At 45.5% G+C, this 23,031-nt stretch overlaps 2 protein-coding genes across 5 annotated transcripts in view; one reads left to right on the forward strand and one right to left on the reverse strand.

The window, feature by feature from the left end:
- The first annotated feature begins 1 nt into the window (after position 1).
- Positions 2-12,879, forward strand: FAM161B (FAM161 centrosomal protein B). 2 transcript variants are annotated; one of them, XM_084792076.1, is made up of 8 exons: positions 2-260; positions 2,642-2,955; positions 3,964-4,514; positions 5,476-5,825; positions 6,527-6,654; positions 9,392-9,556; positions 10,440-10,539; positions 12,419-12,879. In XM_084792076.1, the coding sequence occupies exons 1-8, from the start codon at positions 48-50 to the stop codon at positions 12,563-12,565; spliced, it is 1,968 nt and encodes a 655-aa protein (XP_084648202.1). In that variant the 5' UTR covers positions 2-47; the 3' UTR covers positions 12,566-12,879. The 2 variants fall into 2 exon arrangements, with proteins under 2 accessions (XP_084648202.1, XP_084648203.1); XM_084792077.1 differs by lacking the exon at positions 2-260 and adding an exon at positions 1,357-1,770.
- A 2,977-nt stretch (positions 12,880-15,856) lies between these two features.
- The window catches only part of ZNF410 (zinc finger protein 410), a 34,126-nt gene continuing 26,951 nt past the window's right edge, over positions 15,857-23,031 (reverse strand). For 2 of the 3 annotated variants that reach the window (XM_084792112.1, XM_084792113.1), the window contains exons 10-12: positions 22,876-23,016; positions 21,439-21,566; positions 15,857-16,612 (exon numbers count right to left, since the gene is read on the reverse strand). In XM_084792112.1, the coding sequence (XP_084648238.1) occupies positions 16,574-16,612; positions 21,439-21,566; positions 22,876-23,016 (308 nt within the window). In that variant the 3' untranslated portion in view covers positions 15,857-16,573. Of the gene's footprint in view, positions 16,613-21,438; positions 21,567-22,368; positions 22,611-22,875; positions 23,017-23,031 lie in introns of those variants that run through there. The other variant, XM_084792114.1, reaches the window with a different exon arrangement.

Genomic DNA, 23,031 nt, shown 5'->3' on the forward strand with positions numbered 1-23,031 from the left:
GGTCAGTTCTGTGCTACTTCAACCCCGTCTACGGAATCGGAAATAAAATGCTAAGCCAATCACAAAGTGCCTCTTGCCTCCTTGGGCGGAACAAACTGGACACTGGAAGCCAATCCGAAGCTAAAGCTGTGAAGGGGCGTGGCCGGCAGTCCAAGGCAGCTGTCCCCTCTGTCACCTTTGTTTCTCTTCTGCCGCTGGTTAGGAAGATGACTGTGGGGCAGTCTTCAGGAGCGCCCGAGTGCGCCCAGCGGAGCCGTGAGGTGAGCGGAGAAAGGAGGAAGCAGGATACTCAGACAGGAATCCTCAAGAGAGGAAAATGTTTGGCGTTGCCGTGGAGACAGAGTCAGGGGCGTGTCACCGAAGGGCGTGGAATTAAAATGGACAGCGCTTAGACGTTGAGAAAAATCTGTCTCTGACATCGGGGAGCATAGCAGTGACAAACCACGAGTTAACCTTGAAAATGTTAAAGTGATCTCCACCTACATATGATTATCCAGAAAAGGCAAATCCAGTGAGGGGGTCACTGCCTGGGCCTGAGGAGGTGGGGAGAAACAGACTTCTAAAGGCTTCCAAGGGTTTTGTTGTTTTAGAGTAAGGAAAATGTACCAAAACTTATGGTAGTTATAAATGCGCAGCTTTTCGAATATACTAAAATTCATTAAACTGTGTGTGTATCCTCTCAACCCCATTTTTCTAGAAAAGAAAACTGATAGGTTAAGCAATTTGCCTCCAAATCTATAAAGACAGAAAGTAGACTGGTAGTTGCTTAGGGCTGGCAGGGTGAGAGGACAATGTGGGACGGTTAAAATAAATGACCACTAAGGGCTACAGTGGTTCTGTAGGGCAGCAGTTCTCAACCTGTGAACTGAGACCCCTTTGTGGTTGCCTAAGACCATCTTCCTGCATATTAGACCTTTGCATTATGATTTGTAACAGTAGAAAAATTACAATTATGAAATAGCAACGAAATTAACTTTACGGTTGGGGTTCACCACAACTGAGGAAGTGTGTGTATATATATATATATATATATTTGTTTTTGGTTTTTTGTTTTTCGAGACAGGGTTTCTCTGTGTAGCCTTGGTTGGCCTGGGCTCTCTTAATGTATTAGTTAATGTATTAGTGCATTTTTACCTAAAATACTTTTTTAGGTAAAATACTATTTTACCTAAAATACTTAGAATGGATTTATCTGGACATAACCCCATCATGAGTGAAAGAGCATCTGCACTCAGCCTAAGAGATATGGCCAGGGCTAAAAGCAAGATCTCTCTCTCTCTCTCTCTCTCACACACACACACACACACACACACACACACACACACCAGAGTTTTCTTTGGGTCAATTACACAGTTGCAGAATTATTAACACTGCTCTCTTCTAAGTGATGTGCTTACTTATGAAGTGTTTACCTTTACCCTAGAAGACTGCATAATCCTCCACCTTACTATACTGTTCTCATTCATCACAGCACCTGTCCAGAGTTGATCCCTATTCCGACATCCCTCCTGTCGGGTCAGAACATGCTGATCCTAAAATCTAACCCTGCAGGCTGGAGAGTTGGCTCCGTGGTTAAAATCTACCCCTGCACATTTGCTATAACTGCCTGTGATCTTGTGCAGCAAATTGACAGATTGAATCCCGGTTACTGGTGCATTCCCCGTGACCTCTGATACATCTTGGCAGACAAGCTCTCCGAGGGCACACTTATGCTATACTCTTGTGTTTTCCATCTGCTCTCACTAGAGGACAAGCTTCATGACACACCAGGTACCCAACCCACATTTCCTGTACATGTGAATGGATGGATGTAGTCTCGACACTGTTGCTTTACAGTGCTAGGGATCGAGGCCAACCCTTGACCTCCTTGAGCACGCTAGGCCGGAGCTCAGCCACTAAGATGCACTGCTAGCCCTTTAAGGATTGAAAAGCTGGTTGGGAGTCCCACTTGCCATGTTGCTCTTTTACCTAGATATGTTGTCTCTCCTGTTAAGCCTGATTATTGGAAAGTGGTTAGGATATGAGGAAAGTAAGGGTGTTGATGGAAAAATAAAAGGAAGATGGAGCAAGGCACAGTGGTGGACACCTGTAATCCCAGCACTTGGGAGGCAGAGGCAGCAGATCTCCCTGAGTTCCAGGCCAATTTGCCCTACAAAGGAAGTCGAGGACAGCCAAGGCGACACAGAGAAACCCTGGAAGAAGAAGAAAAGAAGAGGAGGAGGAGGAGGAAGAGAAGAGAAGGGGAAGAAGAAGAAGAGAAGAAGAAAAAGAAAAAAAAAGGAGGAGGAGGAAGAGGAGGAGAAGCAGTGATGTAAATCCCAAGTGAACCTGGGAACAGAGTGGAGCCAAGCTCGTGGGCAGGATCCCTGGGGCACTGAGAACAGAACGTGTGGTTCCGATTGGTACCCAGTGCTCTCTGTTCTGAATGGAGAAGGGAACTGGCATTAGCTCTTCTGCCGCCTTGCAGCCTATCCTCAGGCATGTACGTGTCATGTGATGCCCTTTGAGTGAAGAACGCATCTTATTTTCCCTTGTTCCTTTTTAGTCCCGATACACTGAGGCATGCAAAGCGAATTAAAGTCCTGTTTTGAGAGCCGTCGAATTAGAGTTTAACTCACAACTGATTTCTGTTTTGTTGTAGATATTTCCCCCCAAATCCTCCTCCTCAGACACTGAGGCAGAAGATGAGCTGTCCAGAGAAGGGCTGGTTTTGCCCAGAGCTGGCAAACTCCATGAGTTCCTCCGTACAGAGGAGGAGACAGATTCTACAGCCGACTCCACTGGGAGCTCCTGGGAGCCCCTGCAGGCCCCAGAGCAGAAGGGCAGGTGGGCTGTGTTGGAGACTCTCTTCCCAGACAGTGAGCAGAGTGGCTCTGAAGATGAGGAAGGCTGGGAGAGTTTCTTCCAAGACAAGAGCAGGGGGAAGCCACAGGTCCAGGACCCTCCATCTTGTAGGTAAGACATTGCACTCGGTGGCTGCCACACCCCAGCCCTCTGGGCCGGTCACACCGTATCTCAGGCACTTGCCTTTCCCTCTGTGAGACCACCTCTGCTTATCTAAGTTCTTGGATCCAACTGCACGTTGTGCTTTTTTTTTTTTTTTTTTTAAATGATGCCCATGAGTGTTCTGCCTGATTGTATGAGTACCAAGTTCATGCCCGGTAACCATGGAGAACAGAACACTGGAATCCCTGGAACTGGAATTAGACTGCTCTGAGCTATTGTGAGTGCTGTGACTCAGACCCTCTGGAAGAGCAGCCAGTGCTCTTAACTGCTGAGCCATCTCTCCAGCCCACATGTTTTGATTCTTACCCAGAGACCCTAAATAACTTTGGGCAACACAGAAGCAGTGGAACTGCCCAAAGGGATGCCTTCCCAAACATCTTTCCCTCCAACAATGACAGTTTGTTGTCTGTGGCCAAGTCTGTCAATGCATATATGCTTTATCTTTTTTTTTTCCCTGAGATAGAGTCTCATGTAGTCCAGGCTAGCCTGAAATTCTGAACTTCTCTGTTACACTTCTCAAGGTTTGGAATACAAGCATGTCACAGTACACTGGCCTTTATCGAATTTAATATGTACCCTCTTCCCAATAACCTTTTAAGTGGATATTATTTTTTGCGGCTCTACATGGGAAATCCAAAAACCTCAAAGTCTGAATTTCATCCTTCCGACCCTGTGGCCTTCTGCTACCCTATTAGCCTGTATGCAGTTATCAGAGTGCAAAATGGCCATTCCTGCACTAATTCTTAGTAGTTCCCAGTGGGCTGCTGGGATTGCCTATAGCAAGAAGGAAAGCCCAGCTGGTAAGGTTAAGAACGTAGAAGCCTTCGGGGCTTTGGGATCAAGGCTAGGAAGCTTCTTGGTTATGATCTGCTGGGGAGGGAGGCTGGGGTGGGGGCGCAGGGAGGAGCCAGGCCTCCTAACTGCTGGGTCAGACCCAGAACTCCTTTCTTCCCCTAGGCATGGCTCCATGAGGCGCTGCAGCTCGGCGACCAGCCTCCCCTCTGACATTCCCAAGGCTCAGATGCGGCCAGCCTCCGACTCTGGGCCTCCCTCCCAGCACAGAAGTGTTTGCTCCTGGGCGTCCTCCATCACTGTCCCTCAGCCCTTCCGCATGACCTTGCGTGAGGCCCGGAAGAAAGCCCAGTGGCTGGCCTCGCCGGCCTCTTTTGAGCAGGAGAGGCTGCAGGCCCAGAGGCAGGCCCAGGAGGAGGCCGAGTGCCTTCGGCAGTTCCGGGCCCAGCCTGTGCCCGCGCACGTCTACTTGCCCCTCTACCAGGAGCTCACGGAGCGCAGAGAGGCGCGGAGGCGCGCGGACATCCAGAAGAGGAAGGAGCTGCTTCTCTCCTCTGTGAAGCCCTTCAGCTTCCACGAAAAGAAAGAGCAGCAGAAAGAAGCTGCTCCACAGAGAGACTCGGCTACCGTGGCTCAGACCAAGGCCCCCCCAAAGAAGGCCACTAGAAGGATCCCCAAGTCCATCCTGGAGCCAGCCCTTGGTGACAAACTCCAGGGTAAGGATACTCTTGGCTCCTCTGGCCTGGGGTCCCCGGAGGCACTACAGGATTTAGGATCAAGATTCAGGGAGTATATTGTATGGAAATTACGCATGCTCCGTGCAGGCAAGCAGAGAGAGCTGGGTCCATCCCCCGGTGGATCTCAACCTTCCTGCAACCCTTTAACATGGTTCCTTATGATATGGTGACCACCCCCACCCTCACTCCCACCATAAAATTCTTTCGCTGCTACGTCATAATTTTGCTACTGTTATGAATCATAATGTAAATATCTAATATACAGGATATCTGATATGTGACCCACAGAGGGGTCGTGACCTTTGTCTGTTTGTTTTACATTATTTACTACTGGCTTTAGGACACTACTGTTAGTGTTTAAAAGAGGGAAAGCGGAACTGCGCATGGTGGCGCACGCCTTTAATCCCAGCACTCGCGAAGCAGAGGCAAGCGATCGCTGTGAGTTCAAGGCCAGCCTGGTCTACAAAGTGAGTCCAGGACAGCCAAGGCTACACAGAGAAACCCTGTCTTGAAAAACAAAACAAAACAAAACAAAAACAAAAACAAACAAAAAAAATAAAAGAAGAAGAAGAAGGAAAGCTGCCGGGCGTGGTGGCGCAAACCTTTAATCCCAGCATTTAGGAGGCAGAGGCAGGCGGACAACTGAGTTTGAGGCCAGCCTAGTCTACAGAGTGAGTCTAGGACAGCCAAGGCTACACAGAGAAACCCTGTCTCGAAAAACAAAAAATAAAGTAAAAATAAATATAAATAAATAAAAGAGGGAAAGCTTAGTTAGACCTGCAGTTGCCTGTGCCTGTAATCCCGCCTAGTCAGGAGGTCAAGGCAAGGAGGGCTCAGACAAATCAGAGACCAGTCCGGGCTACATAATGAGTGTCTCAAAAATGGGGTAGGGGCGGTTCTCCAGCCGTGCTGCCCTGCCTCTTTTACTGTCCCTACACAGAAGCAGAGCTCCTCAGGAAAATGCGAATCCAGATGAGGGCCATGGACATGCTCCAGAAGGCTTCTTCCCCTATCAGCACCTCGGAGAGCCGGGCTCCCCGCACTGCCGCCCGCACCCAGGAGGAAAAGCTGAGCTTCCTCCAGCCCGAGTTCGGCTTCCAGCCTCGGGTGAACTCTGCGGTCCCTGACTATGAGGGCCTCTACAAGGCTTTCCAGAAAAGGGCTGCCAAGAGAAGGGAGACCCGGGAGACAACCCGAAACAAGCCCTTCCTGCTGAGGACTGCCAACCGGTGCCACACTGCACGGTCCTGTGAGGCTGATGTTGCTGGGGGAGGGGGCACGAGGACTCAGGTAAGCATCAGGCAGGCTCAGGCCTGAAGTACACCAGAGTAAGCCCGGCTCTCAAAGGGAAGCAGCTGTCTTGACACTTTTACTCTTTTCCACTTTTTGAACACCTGCTCAGTTACATTCTGTAAACTGAAAACAACCCTTTCATGTCTCCCTCGATGGGCTTTGCAAATGGATGTCTTAGCTTTGCTTCCTGTTGCTAGGATAAAACACCTTGGCCAGAGCAGGGGAAGGGAGAAATGGTTTTGTGCTGTCTGCGGTGGCTGGGAAGTCAAAGCAGCAGGAGCCTGAAGGGGCTGGTCCTATTTACAGTGGATAGCAAAGAGCTAATGAGCGCTCCGGCTCTATACAGTCAGCGGGAGGACCTTACTTAATATAATCAGACAGTCTCCCGTGGACGTGGACGTGCCCCAGGCCTTCCTGAGCTAGACAGTTCCACACTGAGATCCTCTTCTCAAGTAAATCGAGAGTGCATCAGATGGACAAAAGTAATCACGCAATTCCAAAGAGCTCTTCTCACTTGCTTAAACAGCATTAGGCCTGACATGCAAGTGTGGCCTTGTACCTAAACACGATCACATTCACCTTATCCCCGGGGAGAGGGAAATAAGGATCCTTATTTCTGTTCCTTCACTAAAATGGAGTCCTAATTAAGATAGAAACTCTAACATGTTGTCACCAATGCCCGCACTCCTTTCTCGCAGAAGTCACCTCAGCCAGCAGCTCCGCCCCTGCTCAGGAGCCAGTCTCTAAGTGGTCTTGCGTCCTTTTCTGCCAACACCCTCCCCGTGCACATCACAGATGCCACCAGGAAGAGGGAGTCTGCGGTCCGGTGAGTAAGAAGGGCCACAGCGGGCTCATGACAGGTTTTGGCTTCAGATACCAGAAACACCTCAAGGGGGTGAAGGCGTTCTCGATGGGGCTGGAATACGTGCTGTCAGCCGGCAAATCCTTTCACTGTGTGCAAGACACCATGTGACGGAAGGGTTGTTCTGGAGAACTTGGTGTAATATGCATTCTGAAACACGGGGTTTCTCAGCGTGATTACTCTGTGTTATGAGCTGTTGCATGATTATTATATTTAATGTTGATTTATTATTTTAATAAATCAGCAGTTACTCCTTAACCAGCTTTATATCCAAATAACCAGACAGAGAGACTAGGATCTATTTAATTAGCCTGGAGCACAATGCTATACAACCATTACTCCATCTTAAACCTCCAAGCTAGGATAGTTTCCCCCCATTCAGATTTCCCACTTTATACTTGCTTTTTACTCACATCCTAGGTCCGGCCCATTCCTCCTGGTGTTTCCTGGTCCTCTCCGTGTACATCCCTCTTGTCCTTCCTGCTCTTTTTCTTCCCCTCACTGGACCAGGATGTCCCACCCTAGTCTCTGTATTGCTCAGCACTGGCTAGTTAGCTTTTATTGGAAATGCAGAGAATAAATGATGAAACGTTTACACAAACCTGAGACAGGAGATACTTAGAATAAACGTCACAATGCAATGTCCCATTGACAGCAGATAGGGGGGTAGAGAAGTCAGCATTTGAATGGTAAGCTGTGCACAGTCTATGAGAACATTATGCCAACAATGAGTAGCACAGGTGCAGCACTGTGACAAGACAGGGACGCCTAGGGTGGGGGTCTCACGTGTTTTGGAACGTGTTTTGTCTAAGGCAAAACACGAAGAATAAGAATAAGGAGGAAAGGCCTGGAGAGGTGGCTCAGATGGAAAAGTCTTTACTTTTGCAAGCACGATGACCTGGGTTCAGATCCCCAGCTTCCAAGGAAAAGTGTCAGTGTGCTGGCAGCTCTTGCAAATCTGGTGAGCAGTGGATGGAGAGAGGCGGGTCATCTAGCTTGTTAGACATCCTGCCTAGCCAATAGGGAGTTCCAAATTCACTGAGTAGCCGCAGTCTCAAAAATAAGGCAGGGCCAGCCAGATGGCTGAGTGGATAAATGTACTTGCTGACTAGCCTGCCGACCTCTTGTAAGTTACCCCTTACTTCCACATGCACACTGTGAGAACTGCCCCTCCAAAGGATAAAGAGGAGTGAGTCACACAAAGACTAGGGAGAAAGAAGTTTCCAGGAAAAAAAGAAATGTGTGTAAAGCTGGGCAGTAGTTGCACATGCCTTTAATTCCTGCCTCTGCCTCCCGCCTGCCGGTATTAAAGGCGTGTGCCACCACGCCTGGGCTGTCTGTGGATTCTTTTAACAGGTCAGCTGACCTGTGGTACTTTTTCATTTAGTCAGCAGGAAGTCCTCTGCCAGGACCCTAAGATGAGCAGGAGGAGCTGTGATCTAGCATGAAGCTGAGGCCCAGGGAAGGACTAACACCCCAGTGCCCCTGTGAGGCTCCCAGGACCATCGTTGGCCCCTTCAGACCTTGTAAGAATATGTTGAGGGTGCAGAAATACTCTGTCCCTCAGATTTCATAGCTGCTAACCCTAGGCCAAGTACATCAGTATCCCAAGGCCCAGAAAAAGGTCCTGCAAGTAGGAGGCAGCCTACCTACAGAGAATATCACATCTGCTTTCCAGCAGAAGGGAGTTGGACATCTTGTCAGACTAAGTTTTGTGCCCTTCTTCCTGATCTGTTAAATGTATTTCTAAGTGCCAAGACTGGATTATTTTCTCTTCTGGTGGAGCCCACCACAGAGCTGTACAATAATTACACAAACTGAGTGCTCCAAGTTGAACCCAAATTGTCTACATTAAAGGAAGCCTGTTCCAGATCTTTATGGAAATGGAGACTTGTACTCTCAAAGAGCTGTGACTCTTAAGTCATAGCACAGGGGTCCTGGTTATGGTTTTGGCTATACCTGTATGTGTTTGACGCTGTGAAGAAGATGCCTTCTGACTCTGTTGTGTGCAAGAAGGGCGCCCTCATCAGGGCCGTGTGAGAATGACATGAGATGTAATGGTCTTTGGTTCCCGGGAGGTAGGTCAGTAAATGGTAGCTATTGGTACTGCTCCAGACACAGGAATTCTGGCTACGTAGGCCATTTTATCCTGTGTGTTCTGCTCAGTGAATGGATTTCTCTTGTGTGGGAAATTACAGGGCCCACAGGGCAGGAAAGGCATCATATGCCATTGCTCTCCATCCCAAAATAGTTGTTTGTTTGTTGAGATGGGGTTCTATGTAGGCCAGGCTGACACCAAACTCACTATGTAGCTGGGACACCCTGAACATCTGATCGCTCTGTGCTGGGATTACAGGTGTGTGCCACCATGCCCATCCCCAGAGTCATTATTTCTGAAAACGTGGTTGTGGCAAGTTTATAGAAAATCTAAGGGTTGCGAGATGGCTCAGTAGTTAAGAGCCTATACTGCAGAGGACTTGAATACGGGTCCCAGCATCCACACTGGGTGGCTCCCACTGCCTGTACTCCAGCCTCAGCAGACCCAGTGCCCTCTTCTGTACCCCTGGGGCTCCTGCACGCACACATGTACATACCCCCCAAACACACATAAACAAACTAACAAAACACTTGACTGGCTTTCCTAAGACTGTTTATAAGTGCATCCAGGTAGGTCATTTGCTGGTTTTGTTCTCTTCTTTAGAATGTCACTTGAAAAAAAGGACAAATCAGACAAGAGCATCCAGTGGTTGGAGATGCACAAGAAGAACTGTCAAGCCATGTCTAAATCAGTGACCTTGCGGGCAAAAGCCATGGATCCCCATAAAAGCCTGGAAGAGGTGTTCAAAGCGAAGCTTAAAGAGAACCGGTCAGTGTCCTCCATGTTCAGAGGGGGGCCTGTTTTAGGGTCCAGCACATTAGTGGCTTGGAAATGGCAAAATGGAGTCATTAGGGTAAACTATGTCAGCAGAGTAACACAGATTTTGGCAGACAGTAGGGATTCACAGTGTACATGGGAATGTCTCTGCGTAACTTGAATGAAATGTCTCCTTCTCCTTCTCCTTTTAATTCTTCTTACCCTTCTTCTCCTTCTCTGCTATAAGGAGGTTATTGGGGAAGGAGGAGTGGGGGCCGGAGAAGAGGTGAAGGTAGAGGCAACAAGGGCAGAGAGGACAGGAAGGGGCAGAAAACTCGGGAGGGAACATAGAGAGAAAGAAAATGTGGGGACAGAGAGAGGGAAAGAGAGAAAGAGGGAGGGAGGGAGTGAAAGAGAGAGAGAGACAGAGACAGAGAGAGACACACACAGGAACAGAACAAATGAAGGGTTTTCTGATTGAAAAAGACTGGTTGCAGCTGGATGGTGGTGGCACAAGCCTGTAATCTGAGCACTTGGGAGGCAAAGGCGGGTGGATCTCTGTGAGTTCGAGGCCAGCCTGGTCTACAAAGTGAGTCCAGGACAACCAAGGCTACACAGAGAAACCCTGACTCAAACCCTCCCTCCAAAAAAAAAAAAAAAAAGGAGGGGGGCAGGGCTGGAGGGATGGCTCAGAAGTTAAGGGCACCACCTGCTTTTCCCGAGGTTCTGAGTTCAATTCCCAGCAACCACATGGTGACTCACAACCATCTATAATGAGATCTTGTGCCCTTTTCTGGCCTGCAGGGGTACATGCAGGCAAAACAATGTATACATAATAAATAAATATATAAAAAAAGAAAAAGATGGGTTGCTTCTAGAAACCTTGTTATTCCAGGAAAAATGACCGTAAAAGAGCAAAGGAATATAAGAAAGAACTGGAGGAAATGAAGAAAAGAATACAAACAAGGCCCTTTCTCTTTGAACAAGTTCCCAAGGTAAGCCCAGACTCTCAACTTTTGTCTGCCTTGGGTAAAGGTTTCTTAGAAATTGTGAAGAGACTTTACTATGTATCTCTGATATTCTTAATTGATCTCCATGATGGTTAATCTTTTGCTTTGATTGTACTGAGTGACTGAGGTGAATACAATACCCTTTTGCGTGTGTCTGTGAGGATGTTTCCAGAAAGAATTAGCTAAGGAAAGAAGACCCACCCTGAATACGGACAGCATGATCTCATAGGCTGGGGGCCCAGGTGGAATAAAAGGCACAAACACACGGACATTCTCTTTGCTTCCTGGCCACCATGACATGCACAGCCTCTGCCATGAGCTTCCACCTCCATGATGTTCAACCTTGCCAGACATCCGAAGTGGCAGGACCAAGGACCATAGACTCAAACTTCTGATATTTGAGACAAGGTCTTTGGGTTTTTATTTATTTATTTTTTTTATTTATTTATTTATTTATTTATTTATTTATTTATTTATATATAGCTCAAGCCGACCTCTTAACTCACTGAGCCCAGGCTGGGCTTGAACCCACCATCCTTCTACCTTAATCTCCCCTGTGCTGGGATTGTAGCCATGCACCACCACACCCAGCTTTTACATTGCTTATAGTGATGAAAGGCTAACTTGCGTTAGTAATGCCATTTCACTCCAAACATAGGTCCTTAAAGGTCAGGGTGCTTAGAAGCACCCTACAAGGCTCTTTCCTGCTTAAGTGGCCTTTAGGCTAAAAGAACCATTTGAAAATGTTCTCTGAACTTTAACAGAAGGTAGACACAGTAGAGCTCTCCCTGAGGAAGCTCTGGAGCCCTTGAGCATCCAGAAAGACTGTCTCCGGGCAGTTCCGTCCTGTGTCTGGCACTGTGGTTCCCTGTGGGCATCAGCTCCATCACAGACCGAGTGTGGTATTCCTCGGGGCACGCCTCCTCCTGCAGTGCCCCTCCCCCAAGCTAGCCCCTCTAGAACTCACTCAGGCCAAGCTCCTTAGGTCCATTTTTGTAGAGTAAGCATACTCCTTTCCCCACAGATGTTTCTATATTCTGGAACAAAATACAAAATAGCCCTTGGTTTTTATCTCGGAAATGTAAAACAAGATAGTCTTTGTGCAGACCACCCTCCTCCTGCTAAGTGTTTTGAATGTCAGTCTTCCTGACCAAGGTTTGGATGCTTTTCAATGGTGTGGTTCCCACATTAAGAGCAGACACCTCCTACACGTGTTAAAGATGTGGAAGCGTAGGCTCCATCTAGACCTACCAAATGGAAGCCTGCATTTGAACAAGATGGCCATGGGACTCATTTTACACACTATGGCCAAAAAATAAGGCTCCTAGTAATTTCTTTCTTTCTTTTCTTTTTCTTTTTCTTTTTTCCAAGACAGGGTTTAGGTTTCTCTGTGTAGCCTTGGCTGTCCTGGACTCACTTTGTAGACCAGGCTGGCCTCGAACTCACAGAAATCTGCCTGCCTCTGCCTCCTGAGTGCTGGGATTAAAGGCGTGCACTATCACTGCCTAGCGCTCCTAGTAATTTCTTTTCTTTTCTTTTTTTTAAAGATTTATTCATTATTATTACGTATACAGTGTTCTGCCTGCATGTACACCTGTACACCAGAAGAGGGCATCAGATCACATTACAGATGGTTATGAACTACCATGTGGTTGCTGGAAATTGAACTCAGGACCTTTGGAAGAGCAGGCGGTGCTCTTAACCACTGAGCCATCTCTCCAGCCCACTCCTACTAATTTCTATGCCAACTTTTGTCTAGCATTAAAGATGGGGTGGAGGGGCAGCACTATAAAGACTGAGTACCCAGGTAACTCAGACTTGTAAGTTGTGAGACTGCCACAGTAAGTCAGCTTCCACTCCACAGGCACTGGCCAGGAAAGAAGCAGAGCAGCGGTATCGGGACACCCTGAGGCAGGCTGGCCTGGAGGAAGAGTTCGTGAAAACCAAGTGTCAAGGCTCCCAGGCATTGCAATGCAAGGGGAAAGCCAAAGTCAGGGATTCTCCTAGGTAAGAGGTGCGGTGTCACCCCAGTGATGCCACTCAGAGGAAACTTACAGAAGTTATTCATTTGACATTACAGTCCTATACTTTAATAACAACTCACCACACAGCCATGCATGAACAACATTGAGATGGTGAAACCGCTTGCCTGACATTCCTCCTTATAGCTAACTCCCTGGCATCACCTCTTTCATAGCTGATGTATTGTAAGGCAAAGAGAGAAAAGCAGAGTTCTGTTGTTACCTCCAATTTTATTAAGTAATTCCTGTTTTTCTCTTTAAAATTCCATTTCTACCAAATAAAGGAAAGAAAATGTTAAGAACATTCTTAAATCTTATACATCCTTTCAGTTGTTTGTTTTCAGCATCCATGGAACTACAAAACTCAGCATCCGGGGCTGGAGGATGGCTCAGAGGTTGAGAGCACTGGCTGCTCCAGTGCTCTTCCAAAAGGTCCTGAGTCCAATTCCCAGCAGCCACATGGTGGCTCACAACCATCTATAATGAGATCTGGTGCCCTCTTCTGGCCTGCAGGCAAAACACTGTATACAAAATAAATAAATCTTTAAAACAAAACCAAACCAAACCAAAAAACCCTCAGCATCCAAGATTCACGGCAGGATTTAGAAGACCCCAGGAGCGGGAAGAGCAGCGGCTGGAACAGCTAACTGTACTGCTTGTTCAGGCAGCCAACAAAGGGAGGAACGCGGGCTCAGTCACGGCTGCTGTCAGGGAACGGGAGAGCCGAACCGAACAGAAATGGCGTGCAGTGATCAAAGTGGAGCTGAGGAGCTGAGGGTAGAGGCAGAGCCCCATGTTAAAAGCTCTTGTTTTGCACTAGGCACTTAGGAGCAGGTAGAAAACAGAAAACAAGGTAGAAGCCCACGCCTGTGGGGCGGGTCTAAGAGGCAGGCGAATAGGTAGCAATAAGGAAACAAAGCACCAGGACAGCCAGACCAAACACATTCTCAGCAGCAGTCTCCCATCTTCGCAACTGAACATTTAGGAACACTGTGTGTGATATAAAACATGTTTCTCAGTACACATGCAACCTTAAGCACAGGCCTTATCCTTGGCATGATACGCTGGGACGAGTGAACTTTGTTTGTAGGATGTGCCTCCACCCACTGCATGCCCTAACTGTAGCCCCCCCTGCTCAGGTTGTTGACAACCAACACTGTTTCCAGAGATTGCCAGATGGCCTCTACAAAGCAAAAATGTCCCGGCTTGAGAATCATCGCTGTAGAAAGAAAGTACCAGCAATTGCTAGGAACCAGTAGTTGCCAAGAACTTTGTCTCCATACTAAAGGATAATCATGCATGCCAGTAACAAATTGACAACAGCAGTTCTTTTTGAGAACAAATACTATTTGCCTATGTGTGTCAGCACAGAGTTCATTTTAAACAAAACTTCTCTGACCACTAAGATTTTTTTTTCTTATAGGTGATTTTTAGGATGTTTTTCTTGTCAATAATTGTGTTGTAGAAAGGACAACAGGCCAATAGAAGCTCACTTCTCATGTTTACCTATTTCTGGAAAAAAGCCAAACTACACTTTATGACTGTCATTTTCTGAAACTTGGACACTGTGTCTTAGTGATGGGTCTCACACTCTGATAACAGCCATCTAGGTTTGCCAGTTCTTTTTTGTTTGCTTGCTTTTTACTTTTTCTTTTTCTTCTTTTTTGAAACAGAATTTCTGTGTAGTCCTCGATGTCTGGAATTCTATATGTGGACCAGGAGGCCTCTGCCTGCCTCCTGAGTGCTGGGATTAAAGGTGTGTGCTGATGACCCCACCAGCCACACCGACTATGATCCACTTTCTTAAGTATGAAGATTAAAGGCCTGTGCCACTACTACCAGCTTAGGTTTGTCAGTTCCAAACAAAAGCACCAGTGTCAGGTTTTCTAAGGCTCCTCAGTTCATTTTTACCTATACAGTATCCTAAAGGTAAATTAGCACCCTATCTTATGGTAGTAGTGTTTTTCTTTTCTTTTAAAATTGTGTATATGTTGTATGTATGTATGTGTGTGTGTGGTGGGGTTATGTGCATGAGGCACCGAGGCCAGAACAGGGGATATCCCTTGGAGCTGGAGTTACAGGGTATTGTGAGCTGCCTGGTGTGGGTGCTAGCAACTGAACTGGAGTCCTCTAAAAGAGCAGCAAGTGGTATTTTTTTCTTTTTCTTCTTCTTTTTTTGGTTTTCTCGAGACAGGGTTTCTCAGTGTCCTGGACTCTCTTTGAAGACCAGGCTGGCCTTGAACTCACACTGATCCACCTGCCTCTGCCTCCCAAGTGCTGAGATTAAAGGCGTGCGGCACCACGCCCAGCAGCAGCAAATGTTCTTAACTAAGTCATCTGTCTAACCAAAAGAATGCTTCTCCATTCTCTCTCTCTCTCTCTCTCTCTTTTTTTTTTTTTTTTGAGACAAGTTCTTACTATGCAGCCTTGCCTAGCCTAGAACTACCAAGGTAAAACAGGTTGGCTTCAAAATCAGAAATCTGGCCCTTTAATACTGGGGCACCACCACACCTGACTCATCAGTGTCTTTTTAAAGACAGTGTCTCACACATCAGGCATGGTGGCACACGCCTGTAATCCCAGCACTCGGCAGGCAGAGGCAGGCCGATTGCTCAGTTGGAGGCCAGCCTGGTCCACAGAGAAACCCTGTCTTAAAAAACCAAAACAAAAATCAACAACAACAAAAAATCACAGTGTCTCACTGTGTAACCCTGTAGCCTTGGCTGTCGAGACCGTGTAATGTGACAAGGGAGGTCTCAAACTTTTAAGAGCTATGCCTGTCTCTTCCTCGGAGTGCTGGGACTAAAGGTATGAGCTACTATCCTATCCTTAACCCCCTTCTCTTTTCAGTACTCTATCTTAAAGAGAAAGACGATTATTTTCTTGACCTCTTCTCTAAGACCACATCTGTTGCCAGGTGGTGGCATAAGGTTTTAACCCCAGCACTCAGGAGGCAGAGGCAGGCGGATCTCTGAGTTCAAGGCCAACTTGGTCTACATAGCTGAGTTAGTTCCACGACAGCCAGGGCTACATACAGAGAAACCCTGTCTCAAAGAAAACAAAACACATGTCTAAAATACTGGTTCTCAACCAGGGGGTCACATATCAGATACCCTGCACATCAGATATTTATACTATGATTCATAACTAGCAAAATCACAGTTATGAAGTAGCAACGATAAGAATGTTATGGTTTGGAGGTGACACAACATGAGGAACTGTGTGAAGGGTCACAGCAGTAGGAAGCTTGAGAACCACTTCTCTAAAACAAGAGCCCCAGAGCTGATTAAGTTGTTTTGTTTATTTAAAAGGAAAACAGACTCTAGATCATGTGGTTTTTAACTTAAAAATACAACAAATAAAACCCCCTCACAACATGCTATTTTAAGTCCCATAAACAAAACAAAAAATGACCATGTAGAGGTGTACAGGATAAGTTGGTACCTTAGCCTGGGCCAAGGGGAGATTCAAGTAACTTAATCATTACAGCCCAACGGCTGAGTCTTACTCGGGTTGCTAAAGGGAGGACGCAATGCCACAGTGTAACTGGCATCCCTCCCTTCTTCAAAGCAACAAGGCAGCTTGAAAACTCAATGTCCTGGTGAAGTTCTGTAGCTGGAAGCAAGACAGCGTTCAACCATAGGAAAAGATAGCTGGGTCTAAGATGAAAACTCTTCAGTGGAAAACCTCAACAGTCACAATGAAAATCTTCAGCAACACATAATTAAACTTGCTTCTGGGAGAAGTCCATCTCAGACCGTTGCACTGAGAAGAGAGGCAGCTACGGGTACCCAGCCCATAGTCACTGTTTCCCTCTGTCTGCATCAGGTGGAGGTTGAAGAGAGGCCCTCGGACATCGCTCTTCTCTGCCAGGGAAGATGAGCAGAGGCAAGGAGAGGTCTTTGTCCTTCACAGGACATTTTAGTTCTGGCAGAAAGGAGCCTTTCCATCGTGCACTCTGGGATCAGGCGAAGCCACTCTTCCAGGAGCCAGCACACTCATGTCTGTCTGTCAGTTAAATCTCCTTGATTTAGTAACTACAAAATTGAAAAAAAAAAAAAACAACAACAACAACAACAAAACAAAACCACCACAGACTATGTTACAAATTAATTACAAAAGCAAAAAACAGCTTAGACTGGATGAAAGGGTAGGAGTGGGGTCTAGGGAATGCACTGAAAATTTCAGTAAAGATATCTGAGTAACTGATAAACAGAATTTATATATAATCTGGGTTTTTTTTGGGGGGGGTGCTGAGTTCTGAATTGTTTGTTTGTTGGGTTTTGAGACAGGGTTCCCGCATGTCACAGAGCCCTCTGCAGACCAGGCTGGATCTACAGTTTATCGATTGTGTTCATACCCACCAGTCAGGGACAGAGGAATCAACACAGAGGGAATCAGTAGTAGTGGAACCAAAAGTGTTACAAAGTCAGTATCAATGCAAAGCACAGAAAAGCAGAAAAGGAGCTGTTTGGTACACACCCTGAAGCAGGAGCCTGCACATTAGAGCTCCAGGGTTTCCCTGGACTGAAAACTTCTCCTGCGGTGACGGGCAGTACAGAGCTGCTGCAAACACTGACACTCCACTCTATACTGTTCAGTGCTTTTGAGTAACAACTGATGAAATCTGTTTCTGTCTTCTGTGTGTGTGTACATGTGCATGAAGGAGGTCCAGATGTGTTTGGGACAAATGCGCTTGCCGGCCTGAAACTCAGACTTTGGTGAGGTTAGGTAGCCAATTTGTATTACTTATTACCCATCTCTAACCTCCCTAGGGCACGATTACAAAGCATGTGCTGCCAAACCCAGAATTTTTATTAAAAACTCCCCAATGCTAGGATTATAGACACCATTACCATGGCTGGCTATTTTCCAAGGGTTCTGGGGGGTGAACTCAGGTCCCCATACTGATAGAGGAAGTTCTTAACCAAGTTAGCTATCTCTCCAGTCCTGCCAGAAAACAGGCAGAACACGCCAGTAGGCAGCACTCTTCCCTGGTCTCTGCTTCAATTTCTGATCCAGGTTCCTGCCCTGGCTTTCCTCCATGATGAACCTATAAGTTATAATAAATCTTTCCCCTCTAAGTTGCTTTTGGCCATGGTGTTTAAATCACAGCAACAAATTAATGTGCTAACCAAATGCAATACATGGGCCTTATTTCAATTCTGGCTCAAGTTAGACACCAAAAACAGTTTAATATGCTTTTTGTTTGTTTTTCAAGACCGTGTTTCTCTGTGTAGCCTTGGCTGTCCTGGACTCACTTTGTAGACCAGGCTGGCCTTGAACTCACAGAAATCTGCCTGCCTCTGCCTCCTGAATACTGGAATTAAAAGGTGTGTGCTACCATGCCAGCTCCAAAAACATTTTTGAGGAAATAAAAAACTGAAATTAAATATTAGAGGATAACAAATTACTACTAAATGTGTTGGGTATGTAAGAGGTATACTCTAAAAAATTCAGATAGGTCTGTGAGGCTTTAAAATACAAACAGGGGACTGGAGAGATGGCTCACAGGTTAAAAGTACTGGCTGTTCTTCCAAAGGTCCTAAGTTCAATTCCCAGCAACCACATGGTGGCCAACAACCATACATAAAGAGATCTGGTGCCCTCTTCTGGCCTGTAGGTGTACATGCAGACAGAACACTGTATCCATAGTAAATAAATAAATCTTAAAAAATAAAATAAAATAAAATAAACCAAAAAACCAAAACAAACAGTAAGAGAAAAGACATAAACCAAAACCAGCGTAACATTCAGTAGTAAAGGGCAGCAGTTAAGAGTACTTGCTGCTCTTGCTGAGAACCTGAATTTAGGTCCCAGGGCCCACACATTGGTTCTCACACACCTGTGACTCCTGTTCTAAGAGCTCTGGTGCCCTCTCTGGCCTCCTGGGGAACTAAGCATGCATGGGATGCACATACATACATGCAGTCAACACAGAGGCATAAGGTAAAATAATTGTTCAAGTTGGGTGAAAGACACATGGGTTTTCATATTAATGCCTCCACAACAGATCTAAAATCTACTTCCATAAGATAAATTTCAAAAAAGAAAAATGAAAAAAAAAAAGGCAAAAATAGAAGGGACAGTTGCATAAGTGAGACAGAAATGACTGGTTCTAAAGCAGAAAACTACAGAAGGTAACCTGGAACCATAATGCCAAAGTAGAATGTTCAATACAAAATAAACAAGTCACAACAATAAATATAAATATTTAACATAGAATGTAGAGCCATTTGGATGATATACATAGCTTACTGGGGCAGAAAGATGATACTGAAAGGAAAAGGGAAAGGGAGAAGTTGTAAAACAAAACCAGCTGAGCGGTGGTGTTGCACAGTGCAATCCCAGCTCTCAGGAGGCAGGCAGATCTCTGTGACTTCAAGGCCAGCCTGGTCTACAAAGAGAGTCTAGGACAGGCAAGGATACACAGAGAAACCCTGTCTCAAAAAAACAAAAAACAAATACTGAAGGGATCTTTGAAGAAAGCTTATCCCTATGCAATGAACTCGTGATAAAGTCATGTACTTCCAAGACACAAGACCAAGGCCTACTTGTTTTTCATTGTTTTCTGGGTTAGAGGAAAATCAATCTAAATCTTCTTCTTGATTGGAAAGGTAGTTGTTAGGTAAAAGCAACTGAACACAGTCCTTTAGCTTATATGGCTTAGCCTGTTATGACCAGAGCAGAATAAATGACACCTTTTTTAAAAATTTTGAACAGGGGAAATTTCAGATAACAAGTTTTAACCTTTTTCCTAAGGTGGTGTTGGTGTTCAAGACAGAGTCTCCTTATACAGCCTTGGCTGGCCTGGCACTCATAATGTAGACCAGGCTGAACTCAAAATTAGAGATCTCCCTGTCAGCCTCTCAAATGCTGGTATTAAAGGTGTATACTACCACACCTGGCCCAATTGAACTTTTTTGTAGAGAAAGGCTTACTCTGTAGCCCAGGCTATCCTGGAACTCACTCTATAGCCTATGTTGGCCTCCAACAAAACTCTTCAGGTCTCAGTGATGAGACTATAGGCATGTGTCAACATGCCTGGTTCAAAGAATTGTTTTTATGGATTTTGGGGGGGTTTGTTTGTGTGTGTGTGTGTGTGTGTGTGTGTGTGTGTGTGTGTGTGTGTGTGTGTGGATTTCTTTGTGTAACTCTGGCTGCCCTAGAACTCACAAAGATACGCCTGCCTCTGCCTCCTGAGTGCTTTGATTAAAGCTGTGCACCATCAATACTCAATGAGAACTGTTTTTATTTGAATGGATTATTAGCATGTAATATAATCTGACCATACTCTAACCTTGATTGACCTTTCTTGTCCTATGAAACCCAACTCCACTTCTTTGCAGATAGATTGTTCCCATTCTACTACCACTTCCGTGGATATTTGCTTTTAGTTTCTTATTTATATGTATATCTATTATCTATGTATTTATTTTTGAAACAAGATTTAGCTCTGTAATCTAGGCTGGCCTTTAGTTTGTAGTCCCGTTATTTCAACTGAGAATGCTGGGACTACAGGCTCAAGCCATGACACCAGCTTAATTTCTCTTTTAGAGTAACTTTTACCTTCTATCTATCATATAAAAAAAAAACAGTGTACATATGCGTGTTTGCACGTGTGCAGGGCATATATATACATATGGGTGTGGAGACTTAAAGCTGGTGTCAGGTATCTTACTTGATCACATTCCATTTTAGTTTTTGAGTCTCAATGAACCCAGGTAGTCTAATTATCCAGCTTACCCAGTGAATGCTGGGACTGACAAGTGCCTGGTGCAACTACCCAATACTTCTACTGGTGCTTGGGATCTGACAGCCTTCAGGTTTGCCTGGCAAGAGCTTGATCCACTGAGCCACCTCTCCAAAATTTTTTGTGTTCTTGTGTGTAGGCGCATGTAATGTATATGAATATTTTTTATATGTGTGTGTGTGTGCACATGTATGTACAAATGTGGAGACCAGAAGTTGATGTTGGGTGTCTTTTTCTAGTGCTTCTCTACCATTTGGGGTTTGTTTTTGTTTTTTGTTTTTGTTTTTCTGAGACAGGGTTTTTCTGTGTAGTCTTGGCTGTCCTGCACTCACTTTGTAGACCAGGCTGGCCTCTGCCTCCCTGAGTGCTGGGATTACAGGTGTGCACCACTGCACCTAGCTTATTTTCACCTTTTAAAACACTTTTTCTGCACTATTTTGTGTGTGTGGCCTGTGTGAAAGCACACAAACATGTCCTGAGAGTCTATATGGCCCCAGGAATCCCACTCAGATCACCAGGCCAGAAGCAAGCCTTGCTGGACCTTCTGCATATTTTTTGAGACAGGGTCTCACTGAACCTGCAGCTCAAAATTTTCTAGAACAGCTGGCCAGGGAGCTCGTGGGACCTACATGTTTCTACCTCCCCAGCACTAAGGTTGCAGATCTATACCACCCACATCTCTTTGTAACACAGGTGCTAGAGATTTAAACTCAAGTCCTCATGTCTGCATCACAGTTCCCACCACCCATGTTAGGTGGCTAACAACTGCCTCCAACTCCAGCTCCAGGGCATCTGATACCCTATTAGCCTTTCATAAATACCTGCACTCGTGTACAGACACAGTACACATAATTAAAAAATAAACAAAATTTAACAATTGTGTGTAAGAGTGCACCGAGTCCTCAGTGTCAGATCAATCTCCCAACTCACAGGGCAACATTCAGACTCCTGTGACCCTGGACTCACTCACACTTAGCTTAAAGGAAAACAAGCCAGCTACAGTTACAGAAAAATGGAGGCTGGCAAACTCTAGATCCACTGAACCAGATTCTCAGTCACTGTCCATTGAAGTTACCACAGAAACAAAGGAAGGGCAGGAAGCAGCTTTACCTCCTGCGGATTTACTGCAGTTAAGACAGAAACTTCGTAGGACTGCCTCCCTGACTGCATGGTCACCAAGTGATGTGTCACATCAGGCACTGAAGACAGGGGACGAGAGGATCCTTCAGTCAGCACCTCTGTGAAACAACAGATGACCTTCAGTGAATAGTCAATCCACATGGACACCCACTGCTGTGTCATTAAAGATGCTAAAATTGTTCCCTGAAAACATCAATCCCATATTCTTTTCTGGTTTCCATTGTCAGTGGATTTAGAAAGTATTATAAAAGGAGGGTGGGAAGTGAAAGCTTTGACGTAAGAATGACAATGTTTCAATGTAACAATTTAGAATAATATGGTTTTCACACTGTTACCTGGATTAAAATAGTGTATGAAATAGGGCAAACACTGCACAGGCAGGCAGACCAGAGATCGAGAACCAGCCCTTGAGATCATCAATACTGATGTTCTGAACTTGAGCTAATCCTGGCCTCAAAATTCATACTCAGTGTCCCTTTCTCCTCTGACTTTGCTTCTTTAAGGCCAGCAAAGCTCTCCATGGAACTTCTGGTGTGTCTGCACTAAGTATTGCTCAAGGGACAGGTGGACCTGGGTAGCACATTTTGGGCCTTGTAAGCTCCACACAAGAGTTACAAAAATATGGTCACGTTTACCTCAAACTGTGAAGGACAGGAATGACTAAAACACAGGTTCTTACACACATTCATCAGTGGGATCACCATGAAAATCTTTTGGACATAGTTTTTCTAGTGGATTTGTCACTTGGTCTGCTCTTGCAGACTGTACTGTCTAACTGATGTTTGCTAATGTAATTTCATCTGTTTACTCAATGACGTTCTGTAAACTTATGATAAGTTTTAATTTCTCAACTAGAGCTATGGTCCCTATCTCCTACTTTTGTCCTTCCCGTGGTGCCAGGCACACAGTAGGCACTGAATAAATGCATGCTGACCTCACCTGGTAAGTTTTTCAGAGAAGAGGGCCTGGCCTGTGTATGCTGGGTGAAATTTCTATACCATAGGAGCAACTGTTTCCTAGAGAGCCCTTTCTTTTCTCCAGAAGATATGGCTTTTGAAGGTATGGAGAAATTGCTTTGTATCTCCTCTGTAAAACCTGGTTATGCTCTGTTTAAATGTTTTAAAAGTTAAGCTCTTCCATAACTGCAACAGGAAAGACAGACATAGTTGGGCTAGGATGCTAAGGATTACAAATAATTTTATCTAATTTTTTAATTCTTGTGTTAACATCATATTTAATCATTAATAAAAGATTCAGTTATCCACCCCAGAGAACAAATGCAAATACTATTCAATTACACCATCACATAAGAAATAATATTATAACCTCCATTTTGGAGCTACTCTACTCCTTAGCCCCTAGTTACAACCCATTTCCCCCCAAATAAACAAGAATTAAAAGTCTTACCATCATCAACTCCAAGGATAGAATTGGTATTTGGTAGATTCAAGGACTCTCCACCAAGGCTGGACGGGGAATTCATAGACACCAGGTTTTTACTGGGAACTGAAGCTTCTTCAAGCAAACTACTGCCCATTAGTGGCTCAGCTGCAGAGAACAGGG

This window comes from Acomys minous (genome assembly GCF_964271855.1).
Source record: "Acomys minous genome assembly, chromosome: 8".
In the NCBI taxonomy this organism is placed as follows: Eukaryota; Metazoa; Chordata; class Mammalia; order Rodentia; family Muridae; genus Acomys; species Acomys minous.

What these genes read in the sequence shown, in the direction of transcription:
- FAM161B (XM_084792076.1), top strand. Translation starts at nt 48, where the DNA reads ATGCTAAGCCAATCACAAAGTGCCTCTTGCCTCCTTGGGCGGAACAAA. An exon ending in GAGGGGGCACGAGGACTCAG is followed by an intron (nt 5,826 to 6,526) that starts GTAAGCATCAGG and finishes CCTTTCTCGCAG; the next exon opens with AAGTCACCTCAGCCAGCAGC. An exon ending in AAGAGGGAGTCTGCGGTCCG is followed by an intron (nt 6,655 to 9,391) that starts GTGAGTAAGAAG and finishes TCTCTTCTTTAG; the next exon opens with AATGTCACTTGAAAAAAAGG.